This window comes from Desmodus rotundus, chromosome 4, assembly GCF_022682495.2.
Source record: "Desmodus rotundus isolate HL8 chromosome 4, HLdesRot8A.1, whole genome shotgun sequence".
Lineage (NCBI taxonomy): Eukaryota > Metazoa > Chordata > Mammalia > Chiroptera > Phyllostomidae > Desmodus > Desmodus rotundus.
Genome location: NC_071390.1, coordinates 66,208,107 through 66,231,262, shown reverse-complemented (window position 1 = coordinate 66,231,262; position 23,156 = coordinate 66,208,107). Strand labels below are relative to the sequence as shown.

The 23,156-nt window shown below is 42.8% G+C and overlaps 1 protein-coding gene across 1 annotated transcript in view; it reads left to right on the top strand.

The window, feature by feature from the left end:
• The window catches only part of FRMPD2 (FERM and PDZ domain containing 2), a 78,231-nt gene that overhangs the window by 33,932 nt on the left and 21,143 nt on the right, over nucleotides 1-23,156 (top strand). The window contains 1 exon segment of the mRNA XM_053923453.1: nucleotides 4,180-4,335. Coding sequence (XP_053779428.1) covers nucleotides 4,180-4,335 — 156 coding nt within the window.

The window sequence follows — 23,156 nt, the reverse complement described above, 5'->3', positions numbered from 1 at the left end:
ACTCTCACACCCTTGTGCCCACCTCAGTCCATGGAGACTGGGATTCACTGACTCCTCCTGGCACTGTGTCAGCCTGGCAGGACAGTCTCCCAGAGCAGCCCTGGTTCCTTTAACCTTCTCCTTGCCCCTTTGACAAGCCTTTAGCCCTGTCACTGATCACATTGAGCTCCTTCCTATATCCTCAGCCCCAAAGCTGGTGTCCTTACCATGTCTAAGCCATCTCTCTCTTGCCCTTGTGCTGCTACACTTGGTAGGGGGGAGGTGCTTGGCGGGAGAAGGGCTCTGACATTTAGAGTGCTCTAAGCCAGGGTTGCCATGGTGAAGCAGTTGACATCCTTGCTGCAGCCTCTAGTCCAATCCTGTATATGATTTATGCAGACAGGATAGGGTGGCTTCCAGCTGCAGTATTAATCCATCCTCAGCAGGTTCCATGGAGCAGAGTGGGCCTGAGTTTTGGAATCAGATGGAACTGGGTCCAAACGCTGCATGATTTTGTTAATCATGACATGCATGCTGGGGTACATTATCTCTCTGAGCTTCAGCTTTTTCATCTGAAAATGGAAATAATAGGTCCTTTGCAAAGCTGCTGTAAGGGTGGAAGGTGGTTATGTATGTATGATCCCTCGCATGTAGCAGCTGCTATTTGCAAGCTCCCTTCTCCCTCCCCCAGAGTTAGGAGTGCTCTATTATTAAACCACACAAAGACCTAGCTTTCAGTCTCTGGATTCAGACATGACATGTAATACCGGAGGCCTAAACTGTAGCCTTAGAGGTGGTGGAAACTGTGGGCCGTGTCCACTGAAGGCAGCTGGGAGTCTGAGTAAGACTCAGCCCAATCCTTCTTATGGGCTTACTCTTCCCAAGGCTCAGGGGCCCGGCCCTGTCCCTAGGTGCCCCATTGGTGACTCCCTGTGCCTGTCCAGTTTCTGACTGACCTTACCCAACCCCTACCTTATCCTGATCTCACCCTCTACCTCTGGCTCCTGCCCCAGAGGTTGAGATGGAGATCCTGCTCCATCTCAACCTCTCCCACTGTCCTGGGGATCAGAATTGTTCTGAGACACTCTCTGATGCTCCCATGTGGCTCCCAATGGCAGACCTTTTCCCTTTCTCTTGTTTGTGTACAGAGGCAACAGATTACACAAACTCATTCATTTGCGCATCCACTCACTCAGTCCTAATTTATGCAGGGCCTGCTCTGTGCTTGGCATCATCTAAGCCTATGTGAACCCTGCAGAGCCAGTGTAATTTCCATTCACAGTTGAGAAAAATTGTGCCTCTGTGAGGTTAGGTAAACTGGTGAGAGCAGCAAGAACTCACTTCTGGGGTCTTGCTTCCTTATCCTCCTGGCACTGTGGTGGGCACATCAAAGGATGTTAGGGGAAATTAAGACAGGAGAACCACACCATATGTGTGTCACTGAGTGCACAGGATGCAAAGGCTGCCTGTGCAGACGGTTGCAGGTATTCTACTGCTACCCTGCCTACAGGGGTTCTGAGGCTGAGCGGTGCTGCCAGTCCAGTCCAGGAGGAACTTATTGTGCCCTCCTAAGGGACTTGTATTTTGTTTGATAAATGGTTCTGGTGATGGAAAAAAAGAAGAATTTAGAAACCACTGTAGTGGAAGATTGGGAGCCACTGATGAATTCTAAGCAGGAAAGTGTCATGATTACATTTGCATTTTAAAAAGAGAGACAAAGACAATTTGGTATAAAAATAAATCTCCTTAATCACATCATTGCAGCAGAGCAGCTTTCTTCTGAGTGCCTTCTTCTGCAGCCTCTGATCACATGCAGAGATTTTATATAGTCGTAAACACTGTCACATTTCATTTGCATTCTGCTTTCTCACTTGATGACACATGTCTTCCTGTGGCTTCCTAATGATCATTTGGAGTAGCTGTGTGTTACCCCATAGCAAGGTTGGATCTCCACTCACTTACCAGTAAGAGTACCATGTCAGGCAATATCTAGAAGTGTCATATAAGTCGTAACTACTGTTATTATTATTCCAGCTGTTTTTTGATCTTCCATTTTTATAAATGACATAGTAATAAATGTCTGTGCTGGGATTTTTTTAGTTCCATGTTGACTTCTTCTCTTGGACATAGTCCAAGCAATAAGATGCTGGGTCAAAGGTCTTAAACACTTAAAAAAATGTTTACTAGTTTTAAGTTCACAGCAAAATTGAAGGGAAGGTATAGTGAGTTCCCAAATTCTACCTGCCCCCACACATGCACAGCCTCCCCCATTTTCAGCACCCCCCACCAGAATGGCACATTTGTTACAATGACAAACCTACATAGACACATCATAATCACCCAAAATCAATAGTTAACATTAGGATTTTTTCTTGATGCTATATATTCTATGGGTTGGGAAAAATTTATAATGACATATATCTACTATTATAGTATCATACAGAGTAGTTTCACTGCCCTAAAAATCCTCTGTGCTCCACCTAATCAGCCCTCCTCCCACTAATCCCTGGTAACCACTGATGTTTTTACTGTGTTTACAGTTTTGCCTTTTCCAGAATGTCATATATTTGGAATCCTACAGTATTGAGTCTTTGCAGATTGGCTTCTTTCACTTAGTAATATGCATTTAATTTTCCTCTATGTCTTTTCATGGCTTGATAACTAATTTCTTCTTAGCACTGAATAATATCTTATTGTCTGGATGGACCACAGTTTATTTATCCATCATCTACTGAAGAACATCTTTTGCTTCAAGTTTTGGCAATTGTGAATAAAGGTGCTATAAACATCCACATGCAGGTTTCTGTGTGATGTTTTTAACTCCTTTGCATAAATACCAAAGAGTATGATTGCTGGATTGTATAGTAAGAGCATGTTTAGTTTTGTAAGAAACTGCCAATCTGTCTTCCAAAGTGGTTGTACCATTTTGAATTCCCACCACTGATGTTGCTCTACACTTGTCAATACTTGGTGTTGTCCATATTCTGGATTTTGGCCATTGTAATAGTAATCTGTTTTCTTTTTTATGCACTAGATTGCTGAGCAATTTCTTTTCCTTATGTTTCCAAGCTGAGCTCAGAGCTGGCATGAACCATTCCTAGGCTGGAAGATTCTTAGTCTATGGTCACATGGGACAAGCCTGTGCCATGTCAGGATCATGGGGATGTAGTGGACACTGCTGTTCCTTTAGATCCCCTTATCAGGTCAACTTGCCCATCCCCTGATCTGAGAAGGCCAGATGCTCTTGGCTCCCAGCTGCCTTTCTCTGGGGTAGTTGGATAGCTGCCCTCAGCTGTGGGGAAATATCTCACCTAAGAGTGGTCTGGAAGGGACTGCCTGAGACCAGGAGGGCTGATTCAGGAACACAAGGGTAGGATAGCCTTCACCCTCTGTCAAGTCCTGCCTCCCTCATTTTTTACAAAGGATCCCAAGACCACTCCTCCAAAACTGCATACCCATCTCTGCCCCAGAGTCCACATCAGAGACAGAGTCCAGCATCAGGCAGGGGTGATGCCTCTACTAGCCACTCCTGCTGGGGCTGCAGCTTCAGGTTCTATGAAGAGCCAACTTGATGAAGAGTCAGGCCTGGCACAGGGTGGGGCAGGCAGATGTTTTCTTGTGCATGGGTCAACTTCTTGATCACCTTCTTTTAGACAGATAGTGTCATAACCAAGACCTCTCCTTACAAAGAGGGGACAGTGCACTAGGAGTGCACATGCATACAAATCCTAAATGAAAAAAAGAAACAAAGTTTCAGGACCAGGGTTTTTCTGACCTGAAAAACATTTAATCATGGAACTGAGGGCTTGGATGACCAAATCTTGCTTCCATCACTTACAAGCAGTGTGACCGTTAAGTGACTTCCCTCCTTGTTCATTGTGTTCATCTTGTGTCAGTAACAATGCCGTCCCTGTGGGATTACTGTGTGAATCAAAAGAACTAATGTCTCTGACGACCAACTGGCATACAGAACGGGCTCAAAAATGGTGGTTCCTCTCTTCTCTCCCTTCTATTTGCATCATATGATGTGATGCAACTTCTAATATAGTAGAAAAAAGATGTGACAGGTGGGGTTTTTGAAGGAAAATCCTAGCCCTGAGGCCCTAACCTGGGTTTTGACTGTAGGCAGACTTCTGTTCTGCTCAGAGTCCCATAGAAGGTATTCCTATGTGCCCCTTTTTTTCTGTATCTTATTTCTAGCAGGTAGAAACCAAAGCCTATTGCAACATTGAAGATTACATCCCAGCAAGTCTGATTGGGAAGATGACTGCTGTCAGGGTCCAGGCCCAAGTCTCAGACATGTACTATCTCAGTCCTGTGCTCTGGGGAGAGGAGGCCGAGCTGGAGTTCTTGAAGGTGAGGCCCTGGTATTCTTGGAAGAAGTGTTGGTGTTCAAAGGCACACAGTCAGCAACCCCCTCTAAGGCCTTTCCTGATGGCTAAATGTGCTCACACTCAAGAGGAGGTACAAGCAAGGGTTCTGAGGCTTGGGGAGGAAGGAAGCTTCATTGCCTACCAGGCAAAGAGAGCCTTCTGGAAGCAGACAGCATTGGAATTGATCCCAAAAGATGGGTATGATTTAGTGGGCTGGGTTGGGTATGTATGTCAGGGCCTTTCATTAATCTTAGAGCTCACAGTCACTCTTCTGTGAGTGGGGAGATCACATTTCTCATAGTCGACATATGGGAAAACTGAGGTACAAAATCGGGGTGTGAGCCAAAAGCAAAGCCATTGGAAGACCCCAAGTTTTCAGACTTCCAAGAAATGTCCTCAGCACAGCACAAATAGTGTGGTCCATGCATATGGGTGCATCTCTGGACCACTCTCTCCTCAACCCTTGAGCCAAAGGAGCAACATTTTAGGTTCCATGTTGGTGGGCACATACAGAGCCTGCAATGAATAGGCTTTGCTCACTCTTAGACTTACACCTGCTTGAGCCAGGCACTGTGGGCAGTGGAAAATACAATACATGCTCCCTGCCCCCCAGTGAATCCCAAGTCTCCTGGGGAGTACAGACAGGTACCCTGAGGCATGCAACACTGTGATAACTACCCTATAAGAATGACAGCAATAGCAATTACTCTCTCTCAGGGTGGGAGGGAGTGACTACTATACTCCTGGAGGTAGAGCTGGCAGGCATGTGGGAGGAGTAACCCCCTTTCCCCCCTCGCCACCCAACCCCCAGTCTTTCCCAGGGCAGGATACCTGGCTGGGCCTTTAGAGTCAGAAGCAGTTGAAAAAGGAAGTTCCAAGATTTACACATTTCTCTGTACAAAGTCTCCTGAGACAGATATATTCTGTTATTATTTTTGCCTTTAATAAAGACAAACTGCTTTAATAAAGACAGGCATTGGAAAGCCAAACTGCTGAGGGGAGGTGTGGCCTTTTCTTTTTGATGGGTCACTTAGTAGAACTGTTTGTATCACCCAGCATGGTGTAAACCTGAAAACCTTTTTCATGTGAGAAGCCCTGTCAGAAAGGTGCTCACTGCATTCCAGAATCTAGTGTTCATGTGTGCTCCTTGTCAAGAGGATGCAGCATCCGCTTGACAAAGGGCAAGGGGGGACTGCAAAGCCATCAGCACACATTTGGTGGAGAGTGGCCGCAGACCCATGGAACCAGTGGAAATGCTGAGGCCTCAGGCCCACAGAGGCCCTGCAGGACTAACAATGCCCACTCACCTCTGCTCAGACCTAGCTTTGTGGCTGGGCTCGCTGTGTCCCTCCCTCCTCTGGTTGAAGAATAAAAATGATTGTAAAGGAAGCCACCATTTCATAAGCAAAGCCCTTATGACAGATTTGATTGCACTTGCATGCAATTTTATCAGTTTCCAGCTAGCTTTTTGAAGTTCCCCTTTGTTGGGCTTGCTAATACTGTGTGCCACCTGAGGTATGACCCAGCATGACCCACTGGGTTTGGTAGCCAAGAGCACATTGTGACCCTTTCTATTAGTGAATGTTTGTTAAACAAAGCCCTTCCCCCATGATTGTAAAAACAATAATTTGTTTCTAATTATGCCTCGCTGTGGATAGCACAGTTACACTGGGATGTATTTATCCTTCTCTCTTGTTCTAGGCATTCACAGGTGTATGTACATATATATTTAAAACTGGCTTTATATTATATATGCAGTTTTGTGTATTTTTATAATTCCATCTCACTGAAATTTGAAACTATTTTAAATCAACACATGTCGTATCCTAAATTTTTTTCTCAATAAGATTGAATATGGGACTATTTAAAACAATACTGAGATTAGTACTTCTTTTTTACGTAAATCTTTAGCTGCACTTCTGCTTAATTTCTTAGGAATAGAATCTCATGAATGCACTTACAGGATTGAAGATTATGAAAACTGTAAACATTTAAATGTGCTAAGACACTTTATGTTGCAGTTATTTCTGTACATTTCTTGTCCCCTCCTAGGTTGTAAATGTCCACAGGGCTCATCTCAGAGCCCAGTTGCTCTATAAACAGGCACTGGATTATTTAATTACAGCTCCTCCAGGCTCCCTTTCCATTATCAGATGGTGCCTGTTGGTGTTCTGTTCACTGATGACTAATTCTGCTAGTTTATCATCTCACACTGGAAGGAGACTTGGCAGCAGTCCAGTATGGGTAATGCTGAATAATATACTCTGTCTGGAAGATTCACAACTACATTAGCATGTTAATCCCAGAACAATCTGTTCAAGGTTAATACAGTGTTTTCTAAAGTTCCTCAATCATGGAACCATTTTCCCACATAACTAGGGGTTGTGATATGCTATTGAAACATTTTTTTTTCTGTTGAAATAATACTGGTTGTATCCTGTATTTTCCTCCACTTAGCATTATAACATATGCATTACCCAGATAATTACAAATGCGTTGTAAATATCCTGTGTTAAAACTGCCTGATAATACCTTTTAAGGCAGTATTGACTTTAGGAAATCCTTGACCTCTGGGAGCTGGTCCTCCCAACTTAATCTTGTAAGTACGTACTAAACATTTCTGTGAGAAGAGTTTGTATTGATTTTGTATTATATTTTCTTAGGACAGAGTTTCAGGAGTGAAGTTGTTATGGGAGAACCTCCCAGAAGCTCAGTTCTCACAGAAGCAGTAGAAAAATGACAGATCAGCGAATCCATTAGTATGCAACCAGGGTTTGTTAGTCATCCATTCTCATGGATGAGAACAGCCTAGCTAAGGCAGTGGGGGTTGGGGGTAGAGTTCAGTGAAAGTCATAGACAAAACAGTGTTAGGGTGGCCAAAGTAAGGGTGGCCAAAGGTCATTGTGCACTGTGTGGACAGAGGTGGGGTGGCCAGAGAGCCAAGAGAGAGTCCTTCATTTTGAGGGCCTATATAGTTGGCGGGATGGGGTGAAGAAGTTACATACTGATTGACAGGTAAATGTGGTGCCAGCTTTCCTGGGCGGATGTGACTACCCAGACTTAGGTATGTGTGGGGGTCTGTTAGCCCGAATCCTCATATTGCTCCAGACTCCATTTGTACATCTTGTTGTAGGACAGATACGTGATTGGAGGCAGTTAATTAAAGTTGGAGCTGGTCCCTCCATGCTGTTGCAAAGGGTATAAGCTCCTTCTTTCTCTCTGCTGTGTAGAATTCCATTGTATAAATGTGCCATGGGTTTTGGATCCACTCATTTGCTGATGGGCACTTAGGTTGCTTCCAGTACTTGGCTATTGTAAATTGTGCTGCTATGAACTTTGGGGGGCATACGTTCTTTTGGATTGGTGTTTCAGGGTTCTTAGGGTATAATCCCAGCAGCGGAATTGCTGGGTCAAAGGGCAGTTCCATTTTTAGTTTTCTGAGGAAATTCCATACTGTTTTCCACAGTGGCCGCACCAGCCTGCATTCCCACCAACACTACTAGGATTTTCTTTTCTCCGCATCCTCTCCAACATTTGTTTGTAGATTTGTTTATGTTGGCCACTCTGACTGGTGTGAGGTGGTACTTCATTGTGGTTTTAATTTGCATCTCTCTGATGGCTAGTGATGCTGAGCATCTTTTCATATGTCTCTGGGCCCTCTGTATGTCTTCCTTGGAGAAGTGTCTGTTCAAGTCCTTTGCCCATTTTTTAATTGGGTAGTTTGTCTTCCTGGAGTGGAGTCGTGTGAGCTCTTAATATATATTGGAGATCAGGCCCTTGTCTGAGGTATCATTGGCAAATATGTTTTCCCATACAGTGGTTTCCATTTTCATTTTGCTGGTGTTTTTTTTAGTTTTCTGAGGAAATTCCATACTGTTTTCCACAGTGGCTGCACCAGTCTGCATTCCCACAAACAGTGCACTAGGGTTCCCTTTTCTCCGCATCCTCTCCAAGATTTGTTTGTGGATTTGTTCATGTTGGCCACTCTAACCAGTGTGAGATGGTACCTCATTCTGGTTTTAATTTGCATCTCTCTGATGGCTAGTGATGCTGAGCATCTTTTCATATGTCTCTGGGCCCTCTGTATGTCTTCCTTGGAGAAGTGTCTGTTCAAGTCCTTTGCCCATTTTTTAATTGGGTTGTTTGTCTTCCTGAAGTGGAGTTGTGTGAGTTCTTTATATATTTTGGAGATCAGGCCCTTGTCTGAGGTATCACTAGCAAATATGTTTTCCCATACTGTTGGTTCTCTTTGTAATTTGGTGCTGTTTTCTTTAGCCATGCAGAAGCTTTTTATTTTGATGAGGTCCCATTTGTTTATTCTTTCCTTTATGTCCCTTGCTTTAGGGGATGAGTTTGTGAGGATGTTGCTGTATGGAATGTCTGAGATTTTCCTACCAATGTTTTCTTCTAGGACTTTTATGGTGTTATGACTTATATTTAAGTCCTTTATGCATCTTGAATTTATTTTTGTGTATGGTGTAAGTTGGTGATCGAGTTTCATTTTTTTGCACATAGCTGTCCAGATCTTCCAAACACCATTTATTGAAGAGGCTATTTTTGCTCCATTTTATGCTCCTGCCTCCTTTGTCAAATATTAATTGACTGTAGAGACTTGGGTTTATTTCTGGGCTCTCTGTTCTGTTCCACTGCTATATGTGCCTGTTTTTATGACAGTACCAGGCTGTTTTGATTACAGTGGACTTGTAATACAGTTTGATATCAGGTATTGTGATCCCTCCTGCTTTGTTCTTCTTTCTCAAAATTGCTGCAGCTATTCGGGGTCTTTTATGGTTCCATATAAATTTCTGAAATGTTTGTTCTATATCTGTGGAATATGTCATGGGTACTTTAACAGAGATTGCATTGAATCTATAAATTGCTTTGGGTAGTATGGCCATTTTGATAATGTTAAGTCTTCATATCGATGAGCATGGTACATGCTTCCATTTGTTTGTGTCTTCCTTAATTTCTTTCTTCAGTGTTGTGTAGTTTTCTGAGTACAGATTTTTACCTCCTTGGTTAGTTTGATTCCTAGGTACTTTATTTTTCTTGTTGCTATATCAAATGGGATTTTTTACCTGATTTCTGTTTCTGCTGTTTCATTGTTGGTATACAGGAATGCCTTTGAATTCTGAGTATTGACTTTGTATCCAGCTGTTTTGCCAAATTCATTTATTAGGTTGAGTAGTTTTTTGGTGGAGTCTATAGGATTTTCTGTGTACACAGTTATGTCATCTGCAAACAGTGACAGTTTCATTTCCTCCTTTCCAATTTGGATGCCTTTTATTTCCTTTTATTGTCTGATTACTGTGGCTAGGACTTCCAATACTATGTTGAATAGGAGTGATGAGAGAGAGCATCCTTGTCTTGTACCTAATCTTAGTGGGAAAGCTCTAAGTTTTTGCCCAATGAGTATGATTTTGGCTGTAGGTCTCTGATATATGGCCTTTATTTTGTTGAGGAATGCTCCCTCTATTCCCACTTTGCTGAGTGTTTTTATCAGAAATGGGTGCTGTACCTCATAAAATGCTTTTTCCACATCTATTGATATGATCATGTGATTTTTGGCGTGTTTTTGTTTATGTGATGTATTATGTTTATTGATTTGCGAATATTGTACCAACCCTGCAATCCTGGGATGAATCCCCCTTGGTCATGGTGTATGATCTTTTTAACGTATTGCTGGATGTGGTTTGCCAATATTTTGTTGAGGATTTTAGCATCTGTGTTCATCAGTGATATTGGCCGGAAATTTTCTTTATTTGTTATGTCTGTATCTGCTTTTGGGATTAGGATGATGTTGGTTTCATAAAATGAATTTGGGAGTCTTCTGTGTTCTTGAATTTTTTGAAATAATCTGTGGAGGATGGGGGTTAGCTGTCCCTTAAATGCTCTGTAGAATCCTCCCATGAAACAATCTGGTCCAGGGTTTTTCTATGTTGGGAGTTTTTGATTACTGCTTCAATTTCGTCTGCTGCTATTGGTCTGTTCAGGTGTTCTGCTTCTTCTTCATTGAGTTTTGGAAGATTATATTTCTCTAGAAATTTGTCCATTTCCTCTAGGTTTTGGCATATAGTTCTTTATAGTAATTTCTTATACTCCTTTGTATTTCGGGGGTATCAGTTGTAGTCTCTCCTCTTTCATTTCTGATTGTGTTTATTTGGCTCCTCTCTCTTTTTTTCTTGATGAGCCTGCTTAAGGGCTTGTGGATATTGTTTATCTTTTCAAAGAGTCAGCTCCTGGATTCATTGATCCTTAGAATTGTGCTTTTAGTCTCTATGTCATTTAATTCTGCTCTGATCTGGGTTATTTCCTTCCTTGTACTTGCTCTGGGTTGTCTTTGTTCTTGTTCCTTGAGTTCTTGTACATGTAAGGTTAGGTTGTTTATTTGAAATGTTTCTCCTCTTTTTAGATAGGCCTGTATTGCCATGAACCTCCCTCTCAGGACTGCCTTTGTGTGTCCCATAGGTTTTGGATTGTTGTGAATTCATTTTCATTTGTTTCCAGAATGTTTTTGATTTCTTCCCTAATCTCGTTGTTCACCCATTCATTATTTAATAGCCTGCTATTCAATCTCTATGGTTTTGAGTGTTTTGGGTTTTTTTCCATGAGGTTTGTTTCTAGTTTCATTCCCTCGTGATCAGAGAAAATGCTTGATATGATTTCAATTTTCTTGAATTTGTTGAGGCTTTTCTTGTGTCCTATCATGTGGTCTATCTTTGAAAATGTCCCATGTGCATTTGAAAGCAATGTGTATTTTGCTTCTTTGGGATGAAAGGCTCTATATATATCAGTTAAGTCCTTTTCATCTACAGTGTTGTTCAATGCCACAATATCTTTTTTGATATTTTGTTTTGAAGATCTGTTCATTTTTGACACTGGGGTGTTAAAATCCCCTAGTATAATTGTGTTGCTGTCAATATCTTTCTTGAAGTCCTCCAAGATTTTCTTTAGGTATTTGGGTGCTCCTATGTGGGTGCATATATTTTTACAATGTTGATGTCTTCTTGGTGGAGTCTTCCTTTAAGTATTATGACGTGAGCTTCTGGTTCTCTCTTTAAGGCCCTTCTTTGGAAATCTATTTTGTCTCATATGAGTATTGCTACCCCGGCTTTTTTTTCCTGTCTGTTTGCTTGGAAAATTTGTTTCTAGCCCTTCACTTTCAGTCTGTGTCGGTCTTTTGTCCTAGGGTGGGTCTCTTGTAGGCAGCATATGTGTGGGTCCTGTTATCTTATCCATTCAGCTATTCTATGTCTTTTGATTGGAGCACTGAATCCATTTACATTTAAGGTCCTTATTGATAGGTAGTTATTCATTGCCATTTTTTCAAACCTCTGTTCCTCTCTCTTTCTCTTTTCCTTCCTTTCCTTAAAGGAGTCCCTTTGGCATCTCTTGCAGAGCTGGTTTGGTGGAAGCATATTCTTTTAGACTTCTTTTATCTGGGAAGCTCTTTATTTGGTCTTCTATCTTGATTGAGAGCGTTGATGGGTAAAGTAGTCTTGGTTGCAGGCTTCTGGTTCTCATTACTTGGAATATTTTTTGCCATTCTCTTCTGGCTTGGAGCATTTCCATTGAGAAGTCAGTTGTTAAACTTATTGGGGCTCCCTTCTATGTTACTTCCTTTTTCTCCATTGCTGCCTTTAAGGTCCTCTCTTTGTCTTGGAATTTTGCCATTTTAATTATGATGTGTCTTTCAGTGGGTCTCTTTGGGTTCTTCTTGCTTGGGACTCTGTGTTTCCTGGATTTGTATGACTTTTTTCTCTCATCAGATAAGGGAAGTTTTCTTTTTTTTTAAATTTTTTATTGTTATTCAATTACAGTTGTATGCCTTTCTCCCCTTCCCTCCCCCCCACCCCAGCTGAACCCACCTCCCTCCCCCGCCCCCACTATCCCCCCAGTTTTGTCCATGTGTCCTTTATAATAGTTCCTGCAATGCCCTCTTCCCACTGTCCCCACCCCACTCCCCACTGGCCACTGCTAGACTGTTCCCAACCTCAATGTCTCTGGTTGTATTTTGTTTGCTTTTCTCTTCTATTAATTATGTTCCAGTTAAGGGTGAGATCATATGGTATTTGTCCCTCACCGCCTGGCTTATTTCACTTAGCATAATGCTCTCCAGTTCCATCCATGCTGTCCCAAAGGGTATAAGCTCCTTCTTTCTCTCTGCTGTGTAGAATTCCATTGTGTAAATATACCGTAGTTTTTGGATCCACTCGTTTCCTGCTGGGCACTTAGGTTGCTTCCAGTACTTGGCTATTGTAAATTGTGCTGCTATGAACATTGGGGTGCACAAGTTCTTTTGGGTTGGTGTTTCAGGGTTCTTGGGGTATAATCTCAGCATCGGAATTGCTGGGTCAAAGGGCAGTTCCATTTTGAGTTTTCTGAGGAAATTCCATACTGTTTTCCACAGTGGCTGCACCAGTCTGCATTCGCACAAACAGTGCACTAGGGTTCCCTTTTCTCTGCATCCCCTTCAACATTGATTTGTGGATTTGTTTACGTTGGCCACTCTGATAGGTGTGAGATGGTACCTCATGGTGGTTTTAATTTGAATCTCTCTGATGGCTAGTGATGCTGAGCATCTTTTCATATGTCTCTGGGCCCTCTGTATGTCTTCCTTGGAGAAGTGTCTGTTCAAGTCCTTTGCCCATTTTTTAATTGGGTAGTTTGTCTTCCTGGAGTGGAGTCGTGTGAGTTCTTTATATATTTTGGAGATCAGGCCCTTGTCTGAGGTATCATTAGCAAATATGTTTTCCCATACTGTTGGTTCTCTTTGTAATTTGGTGCTGTTTTCTTTAGCCATGCAGAAGCTTTTTATTTTGATGAGGTCCCATTTGTTTATTCTTTCCTTTATGTCCCTTGCTTTAGGGGACATGTCTGTGAGGATGTGGCTGCGTGGAATGTCTGAGATTTTCCTGCCAATGTTTTCCTCGAGGACTTTTATGGTGTTACCACTTATATTTAAGTCTTTTATCCATCTTGAGTTTATTTTTGTGTATGGCATAAGTTGGAGATCGAGTTTCATTTTTTTGCACGTAGCTGTCCAGATCTCCCAACACCATCTGTTGAAGAGGCTGTTTTTGCTCCATTTTATGCTCTTGCCTTTTTGTCAAATATTAATTGACCATAAAGACTTGAGTTTATTTCCGGGCTCTCTATTCTGTTCCATTGGTCTATGTGCCTGTTTTTATGCCAGTAGCAGGCTGTTTTGATTACAGTGGACTTGTAATACAGTTTGATATCGGGTATTGTGATCCCTCCTGCTTTTTTCTTCTTTCTAAATTACTGCAGCTATTCGGGTCGTTTATGGTTCCATATGAATTCCTGAAGTGTTTCTTTTATATTTGTGAAATAGGTCATGGGTACTCCAAAAAGGATTGCATTGAATCTATAAATTGCTTCGGGTAGTGTGGCCATTTTGATGATGTTAATTCTCCCAATCCATGAGCATGGTACATGCTTCCATTTGTCTGTGTCTTCCTTAATTTCTTTCTTCAGTGTTGTGTAGTTTTCCGAGTACAGGTCTTTTACCTCCTTGGTTAGGTTGATTCCTAGGTACTTTATTTTTCTTGTTGCTATATCAAATGGGTTTTTTTTTATTTCTTTTTCTGCAGTTTTGTTGTTGGTGTACAGGAATGCCTTTGATTTCTGAGTATTGACTTTGTATCCAGCTGTTTTGCCAAATTCATTTATTAGGTTGAGTAGTTTTTTGGTGGAGTCTATAGGATTTTCCATGTACACTATCATGTCATCTGCAAACAGTGACTGTTTCATTTCCTCCTTTCCAATTTGGATGCCTTTTATTTCTTTTTCTTGTCTCATTGCTGTGTCTAGGACCTCCAATACTATGTTGAATAGGAGTGGTGAGAGAGGGCATCCTTGTCTTGTTCTTGATCTTAGTGGGAAAGCTCTAAGTTTTTGTCCATTGAGTATGATGTTGGCTGTGGGTCTCTGATATATGGCCTTTATTTTGTTGAGGAATGCTCCCTCTATTCCCACTTTGCTGAGTGCTTTTATCAGAAATGGGTGCTTACCCTTATCAAATGCTTTTTCTGCATCTATTGAAATGATCATGCGATTTTTGTCTTTGCTCTTGTTGACGTGATGTATTATGTTTATTGATTTGCGAATATTGTACCATCCTTGCATCCCTGGGGTGAATCCCACTTGGTCATGGTGGATCATATTTTTAATGTATTGCTGGATGCGGTTTGCCAATATTTTGTTGAGAATTTTAGTGTCTATGTTTATCAGAGATATTGGCCTGAAGTTTTCTTTCTTCGTTGTGTCTTTATTTGGTTGATGCTGGCTTCATAAAAAGAGTTTGGGAGTCTTCCATCAGTTTGGATTTTTTCGAATAGTCTGTGAAGGAAAGGGGTCAGCTCTTCCTTAAATGCTTTGTAGAATTCTCCTGTGAAACCATCTGGTCCAGGGCTTTTGTGTGTTGGCAGTTTTTTGATGACTGCTTGAATTTCCTCTGCTGTTATTGGTCTGTTCAGGTTTTCTGCTTCTTCTTCATTCAGTTTTGGAAGATTATATTTTTCTAGAAACGTGTCCATTTCACCTAGGTTTTCAAATTTCTTGGCATACAGTTCTTTGTAGTAATTTCTTACAATGCTTTGTATTTCTGTGGTATCAGTTGTAATCTCTCCTCTTTCATTTCTAACTGTGTTTATTTGGATCCTCTCTCTTTTTCTTAATGAGCCTACTTAAAGGCTTGTCGATTTTGTTTATCTTTTCAAAGAACCAGCTCCTGGATTCATTGATCCTTAGAATTGTGCTTTTAGTCTCTATGTCATTTAGTTCTGCTCTGATCTTGGTTATTTCCTTCCTTCTGCTTGCTCTGGGTTGTCTTTGTTGTTGTTCCTCCAGTTCTTGTAGGCGTAGGGTTAGGTTGTTCATTTGAAATTTTTCTACCTTTTTAAGGTAAGCCTGTATTGCTATGAACTTCCCTCTCAGGACTGCCTTTGCTGTGTCCCATAGGTTTTGGGTTGTTGTGAGTTCATTTTCATTTGTTTCCAGAAAGTTTTTGATTTCTTCCCTAATCTCGTTCTTGACCCATTCATTGTTTAATAGCATGCTATTCAGTCTCCATGATTTTGAGTGTTTTGGGTTTTTTCCTTTGGGGTTGGTTTCTAGTTTCAGCCCCTTGTGGTCAGAGTAAACCTTTGAAATGATTTCAATTTTCGTGAATTTTTTGAGGGTTGCTTTGTGTCCTATCATGTGGTCTATCTTTGAAAAAGTTCCATGGACACTTGAAAGGAATGTATATTTTGCTTCTTTGGGATGAAAAGCTCTATATATATCAGTTAAGTCCTTTTCCTCTAGGGTATTGTTAAGTGACACAATATCCTTGTTGATATTTTGTTTGGAAGACCTGTCCGTTTTTGATAGTGGGGTGTTAAAGTCCCCTACTATAATTGTGTTGCTGTCAATATCTTTCTTGAAGTCCTCCAAGATTTTCTTTATGTATTTGTGTGCTCCTATGTTGGGTGCATATATATTTACAATGTTTATGTCTTCTTGCTGGATTCTTCCTTTGAGTAGTATGAAGTGACCTTCTCGGTCTCTCTTTATGGCCCTTCTTTGGAAGTCTATTTTGTCTGATATGAGTATTGCTACCCCTGCTTTTTTTTTCCTGTCTGTTTGCTTGGAAAATTTGTTTCCAGCCCTTCACTTTCAGTCTGTGTAAGTCTTTTGTCCTGAGATTGGTCTCTTGTAGGCAGCATATGTGTGGGTCATGTTTTCTTATCCATTCAGCTATTCTGTGTCTTTTGATTGGGGCATTTAATCCATTTACGTTTAAGTTTATTATGGATAGGTAGTTATTCATTGCCTTTATTCCTACCTGTGTTCCTCTGTCGTTCTCTTTTCCTTCCTTTCCTTAAAGCAGTCCCTTTTGCATCTCTTGCACTGCTTGTTTGGTGGAGGTGTATTCTTTTAGACTTCTTTTGTCTGGGAAACTCTTTATTTGGCCTTCTATCTTGATTGAGAGCCTTGCTGGGTAAAGTGGCCTTGGTTGCAGGCCTCTGGTTCTCATTACTTAGAATATTTTTTGCCATTCTCTTCTGGACTGGAGCATTTCCATAGAGAAGTCAGTTGCTAACCTTATTGGGGCTCCTTTGTATGTTACTTCCTGTTTCTCCCTTGCTGCCTTTAAGATCCTCTCTTTGTCTTGGAATTTTGCCATTTTAATTATGATGTGTCTTGCAGTGGGCCTCTTTGGGTTCCTCTTGCTTGGGACTCTCCGTGTTTCCTGGATTTGGGTGACTTTTTCTCTCATCAGATTAGGGAAATTTTCCATCATTACTTTTGCAAACAGGTTTTCTATCCCTTGCTCTTCTTCTTCTCCTTCTGGTATTCCTATTGTACGGATATTGTTACGTTCCATGTTGTCCTGCATTTCCCTTATTGCCTCTTCATTCTTTCTGAGCCTCTTTTCCTTTTCTTGGTCTTTCTGGGTGTTTTTTTCTACTTTGTCCTCCAGCTCGCTGATCCAATCCTCTGCTTCATCAAGTCTGCTTTTCATTCCTTCTACTGTGTTCTTCAATTCAGAAATTGTATTCTTCATTTCCTCTTGTCCCTTGTTGATAGTTTCTATTTCCTTTTTCATGTTGATATAGTTTGCAGTGAGTTCATTGTAGTTTCCCTGTAGTTTCTGGTAGTTCTCTTTGAGCTCAGAGAGCTCAGTGAGCTTCCTGATAAGCATTGCTTTGAACTCAGTATCTGATAGTTGACTTGCCTCTTTTTCAGTTAGCATTCTTTCTGAGGCTTCCTCCTTTCCTTTCATTTGGGGATTGTTTCTTTGTCTTCCCATTGGTTGTGAGACTCTTCTTGTTAGCCTCTGCTTCTTAAATTGATCTATTCTGACTCCTTGTGTTTATGGCATGAACTTCTATGGTAGAATGCCAATGGGATTCAGTGGTGCTGTCTCCTTAATCTCCTGTGCTCACTGGTCTGGAGCTGATGTTTATGGGTGTAACATGGTCTAACTCTGGTCTTTTAAGCACTCCAGGTTTTGTTGTCTCACCAGTGGGAAAAAGAGAAAGGGGGGAAGAGAAAAGAAGAAGGGAAGGACGGAAAAAGGAAATAGAAAAGGAAAGGAAGGAGGGAAGAATGAATAAAGAAAGATCGGAGGCAAGATAAGAAGGAATTTTAACAAAAATTAAAACATAGGAATAAATAAAAGAAGGCAGGAAGAAGGCATAACAAAGGTAAAGGATGGGAGGAAGAAGGAATGAAAAAAAAAGAAAGCAAGAAGGAATTCAGGGGGAAAGGAGGAAAGGGAAAAAAAAAAGTCTTCTGCTGGCTTTAAACCGGTCAGGTTAGTTCTGCTGGTTGTCCTGTCTGTGGAATCGGAGAGGGTGGTTGGAATGATTGGTTTCACTTATCTCCCTTCCTGGGCCACACTCTTCGCTGTTGTTCAGCCTGCAGTCCAGTTCCTCATGGTCCTTCTGCTCCCCAGTAGGCCTTTAGTTCACCAGTTTTGCTGTCCTTGAGTTGCACCAATTAGGGGCAATTCACACTCTACCTTCTTGCTCTTTGGGGTCTTAGATGCTAGGGGCTCTGGGTGCTGCTATGGGGTAGTTCAGCCCCCTACTGGGTTGAGTCTTTCCGGGGAATGCAGTATCCCGTAGCCCTGCTGCTCCCCTCTGCTGGGTGTTCTGCCTTTGTCCTAGAGAGCCAGTAGGCCCTGCAAGGCTCTGTGGGCAGGTGTTAGGTAGGCGTTGTGTTGTCCCTGGCAGGCAGCCAGGCCGTTGATCAGCCAATCCAGCCGCTTTGGGCTGGGGTCGCTGGCAGCTGGCTGATCCAGGGGCTTTGGGCTTGAGTCTCTGGGGTGGGCGGGGCCGCTTTGGGATTGAATCACGTGGCGCTGGGGTACGCTGTTTTGGGCCTGTGGGTGGAGCAGCTAGCCTCTGCTCCAGGTGCTCACCCACCTGAGGTTTTAGGTGTGGGCGCCCCGCTGGGGTTTCACGTGTGGGCCCCCAGTTCGCTAATCTGCGTGCGCGCAACCGGGCTTCAGGTGAGCACCAGGGCTGCTAATCCTGCGTTCACAGTCCAGGGGCAGAGGGGGGGAGGGGCGCCAGGGGCCGCGGCTGCTGCCAAGAGAGTTCTCTAACTAGCCCCTGAGTGCCTTAATTTTCTTTTTCTTTTTGAGAAATTCTTCCTATTCAAGCCCCCCTGGTCCAAACAAGCACCTGGCTGCTCACAGCTCAGCCTGGCCCTCTCCCAAGAATCCTGCAGCAGCCCCTGCGCCTGGGCTGGGGCTTCTGCTGCCCTTGTCCCCGTGCAGGTCCCGGGTCCTGGGTCCTGGGGACCTTATTGTCCTTAAGCACTCTTCTTACCGTCAGATCTTTCAATGTCCTCTATGTTTGGTCTCTGATCTTCATATATGCTGGAATACTGTTGGCTGTTCACTCCACTCCTCATATCTGCTAGGTATTTCACTGGCATTGAGGGGAAGTGGACTCCGCTCCCACCTATGTTGCCGCCATCTTCCCGAGAACCAGATAAGGGAAGTTTTCCATGATTACTTTTCACACAGGTTTTCTATCCCTTGCTCTTCTTCTTCTGCTTTGCCAGCTTCTGCTTTGCTCGCTACCATGCGAGTCTGCTACTGCACAAGAGTTCCTTAAACAGTGGCTGAGAGCCTTTTTTTTTTTTTTTGAGTAAAATCCACTTGTTTAAGCCTGTTGTTCTTAACAAGCACCTGGCTTTTCACACAGCCCAACTTTCTAACCAACCAAGAGACTATCCAAGTCAGGGTCCATCAGGGCCCAACTCTTCTCCCTTCTCCAGATGTCACCCAGCTCCCAAATTTCACTGTTAATGACCTAGCCAGCGTTCACAGTCCCAGCGGTTGAATGCCACCTCTGTGTATCTCCCATTTAGTCTTTATTGTCCCCAGTGACTTCAAGCATCCAAGTCTCTCATGATGATGCTACACTGTCTTCCATGCTTTGGTAGTGGAGGGAGCTGCTCATCTGATTCTCCTCCAGAGATCCTGTGGCTGCTGCCAATAATGGCAACAGGTGCTGGGCTGAGGGCCACAGCAGCCTTGGTCCCTACACAGGTCCCAGGGACCTTACCATTCCTACCATCTGTTTTCAATGTCCTCTACAATTTAGGCCTCCAAACTTCATATAAGCTGGGATTCTGTTGGCTGTTCACTCGGTTCCTCAGAAGATCAGCTAGATATTCCAGCTGAGTTAAGGGGAAAGTGGGCTCCTCTTCCACCTACCTCACCGCCATCCTAATTGCTTTTCTTTTGCCGCTTTTAAGATTCTCTCTTTGTCTTTAACCTTCATCATTTTAATTATGGTATATCTTGTTGTGGGCCTATTTGGGTTTATCTTGTTTGGGACTCTCTGCTCTTCCTGGACTTGTATGTCTAGTTCCTTCACCAGGTTAGGAGAGTTTTCCATCATTATTTTTTTCATATAAGCATTCAATTTCTTGCTCTCTTTTTTCTCCTTGCAGCTCCCCCATGATGCAATATTGGTATGCTTGAGGTTGTCTCAGGGGCTTCTTACACTATTTTATTTTGGGGGATTTTTATTTATTTATTTATTTTGCTGTTCTGATTGGTTGCTTTCTGATTTCTTATCTTTTAAATCACTGTTTTGAATCTTGACTTCATCTACTTTACTGTTGATTCCCCGTAATGTATTCTTCATTTCTGTTAGTGTATTCATCATTTCTGACTGGTTCTTCTTTATGTTTTCCTCTCCAATGATTATGTTTCATACCTCTTTGTTGAAGTTCTTAGTAAGTTCCTCTACTCATCTCCTAAGTTCATTGAACATCCTTATAACCAGTGTTTTGAACTCTGCAACAGGAGATTGTCTATCTCCATTTTGTTTAGTTCTTTTTTGGGGAGTTTTGTTCTGTTCTTTCATTTTGGACATGTTTCTTTATCTCCTCATTTTAGAAGTCTCCCTGTGTTTGTTTCTATGTATCAAGTAGAGCCTCTATGTCTCCTGGTCTTGATAGAGTGGCCTTATGTAGTAGGAGTCCTGCAGAGCCCAGTGTCAAAGCCTCCCCAGACACATGAGCTGGGTACACCAGGTATGCCTCCCTCGGTGTGGGCTGTGTGCACCCTACTGTTGTAGTTGAGCCTTGATTACTACTGAAACATCAATGGGAAGGGTTTACTCCACAGGCAGATCAGCTGTGGGTACTGACTCTTACCATTGTGGAGAACCTGCTGTGTAGAGGCTGATCCCACAGAGTAGAATTCACTTCAGCAGGGCTCAAGTAACTGTTGAGTCCACCCCTTTTGTGTGTTGCTCGTGGAGAAGGTTGGTGGTGGTTAGGAATGGTCTGATTCTGTCCACTGGGTGTGCTGGTGCTGGAGCCTTAAGGGGAGCAGGTCAAGGTCAACTGCCACCAGTGCCTCTCCCTGGGCCACCTGGCATGAGCTACAAAGCAATCTGCATATGGTTGTTACTTGTGCTGGCCTTGGAGGTACCCAGGATAGGCCAAGTTGTGAACCAAGACTGGCTTCTGCTAGTGCCAGGCTGAGGCCCCTTAGCAAGAAGTACAGAGGATGCAGAGGCCAGTTACTGCTTGTTTGTGAGATTTTTAGGAAAGTTAGCAGCATGAGTCAAGACATGCCATTTGTATGGACCATCCACTGAGAAGGGCTTGGGTGGGACCAAAAGTTGGGTGGGGCAGGGTCTCAGGGAATCACCAGGGTGGGGTAAACAGTGTGAGTTAGGTTGATGGAGACTCAGATATGGCACCCACCTGCTGACTCTGTAGGTGGAGGGCTTAGCAAAAAAACTTCTGCTTGGGAGAAAGCTGCCCTCCAGTCCTTGCCATAATGCCAAAGAATTCAGTTCCTCCCCATGTGTCTAAGGCACCTTTCAAACTGCTGCCCCACTGCTGGAGCTCAGAGTGAGTGAGTCTGAGTAAGTCTGTGCACAGGCCCTTTAAGAGGAATATCTGGAGCTCTAGAAGCTGTCTCACTCAGCCACAATCCCCACTGGCATTCACAGTCACAAATAATGCAGACTTCTCTTCCAGGCACTGTAACCCTGGACTGGGGGCCTGGTGTGGGGCTGAGACCACTTGCTCCTGGGGGAGACCTTCACAGCTGAGATATCCCTCCCAATATTGGGTGTGGGACCAGCCTGTTCCTCATTTCTGTCCCACTTATAAGTCTTGATGTGGCTTCTTAGTTATAGAACTTCTGTTCTCCTAGATTTCAGGTGGTTCTGAATAACAGTTGTTCTGAAGTTTAGTTTTAATGCTTTTTTTAAAATATATTTATTGATTATGCTATTACAGTTGTCCCATTTCCCGCCCCCCTCACTCCACTCCATCCTGCCCACCCCCTCCCTCCCACATTCCCCCCCTATAGTTCATGTCCATGGGTCATAATTATAAGTTCTTTGGCTTCTACATTTCCTACATTATTCTTACTCTCCCCCTGTCTATTTTCCACCTATCATCTATGCTACTTATTCTCTGTACCTTTCCCCCCCTCTCCCCCTCCCACTCCCCTATTGACAATCCTCCATGTGATCTCCATCTCTATCATTCTGTTCCTGTTCTAGTTTTAATTCTGATGTGGTTATAGGAGATACCAGGTACTATGTTTACCTACACTGCCATCTTGACTGTAAGCTCTCAACCTCATTTTTATCTTTTGTGGTTGTGATAATGATGCCTCTTCACAGAGCTGTGGAGACAAAAGTACCCAGGATCTGGTTCTCAGTAGGGCTTGAAGAATGTTAGTTATTTCCTAATTGGCCATGGTGCTCACCTGGACAGCATGCCACATGAAGAGCCAGATTTGGTCAACAAGAGAATAATACTAACAGTGAACATTTATTGAGAGCTTAACCATGTGTTAGGCAGGGGCCAGAGCACTTGGGTATGTTTATCTCATGTAAGCTTCATGACAAGCCTATGGACATTACTATCACTACTCCTTTTATAAGTGGGATACTTGAGGAACAGAGAGGAAAGGAACATGCCCATGGTCTCTCAGGGAGTCAGTGGCAGAGCTGGGATTCAAACCTGAGGAGGAGACTCCAGAGCAGAAACCTTCACCCTGGGCTGCACTTTGGAAGACCCCCTTCTGTAAGAAGCAATGCCTAAAGGCTTCTGTTGAACTGATAATTTTTTTAGCTTACTTTAGCCTGCTTAGTTTCCTATGTGTTATATATTCCAACATGGTGGGCTAGAAAGTATCTAAGCAAAAGGGGAAATTGGGACAAAAGGCTGGGAGTATCTGTGGTCCCATCTTCTGGGAAGAATCCATTAAAATTTCTCTCCCCCACTAAACAGTAGTTTGATACGGGCAGGTCTGTCTGATTACTGCCATATTCCTGGTGCTCAATTAATGTTGTTGCATGATTGGATGAATAAATAAACAAATCCTATATGGTTATTTCACAATACCAAGCAAAACGCCTGGTATGTGTGGTAGATAATTCTTCTCTTCCATCCTTCTCTCAAAGATTCATCCACTATAAAGTAGAAACCCAATGCAGCTACTCTTGCTGGGGGTGTTAAAGGTCCTCCTGAGGTTTTCTTCTGCTCAAGAAGCTGCTGAGTATCTGGTATACAGCATGCTATAACTTGGCTGATGTCATATGTGATGGGACCAGGAAGTGCCGGGATGATTTCAGTTCTTATAACGATATTTGCATCTTGAGTAGAAACAGGAGGGTACTTAAATTTATTGAGTCCCTGCTATGTGCTGGGCATCATTCATAGTCACAATTAGAAGAGGAACTCTTATTCCAGTTCTGTGGATTTGGAAACTAAGGACTGAGAGATCGAGGGCCTGGT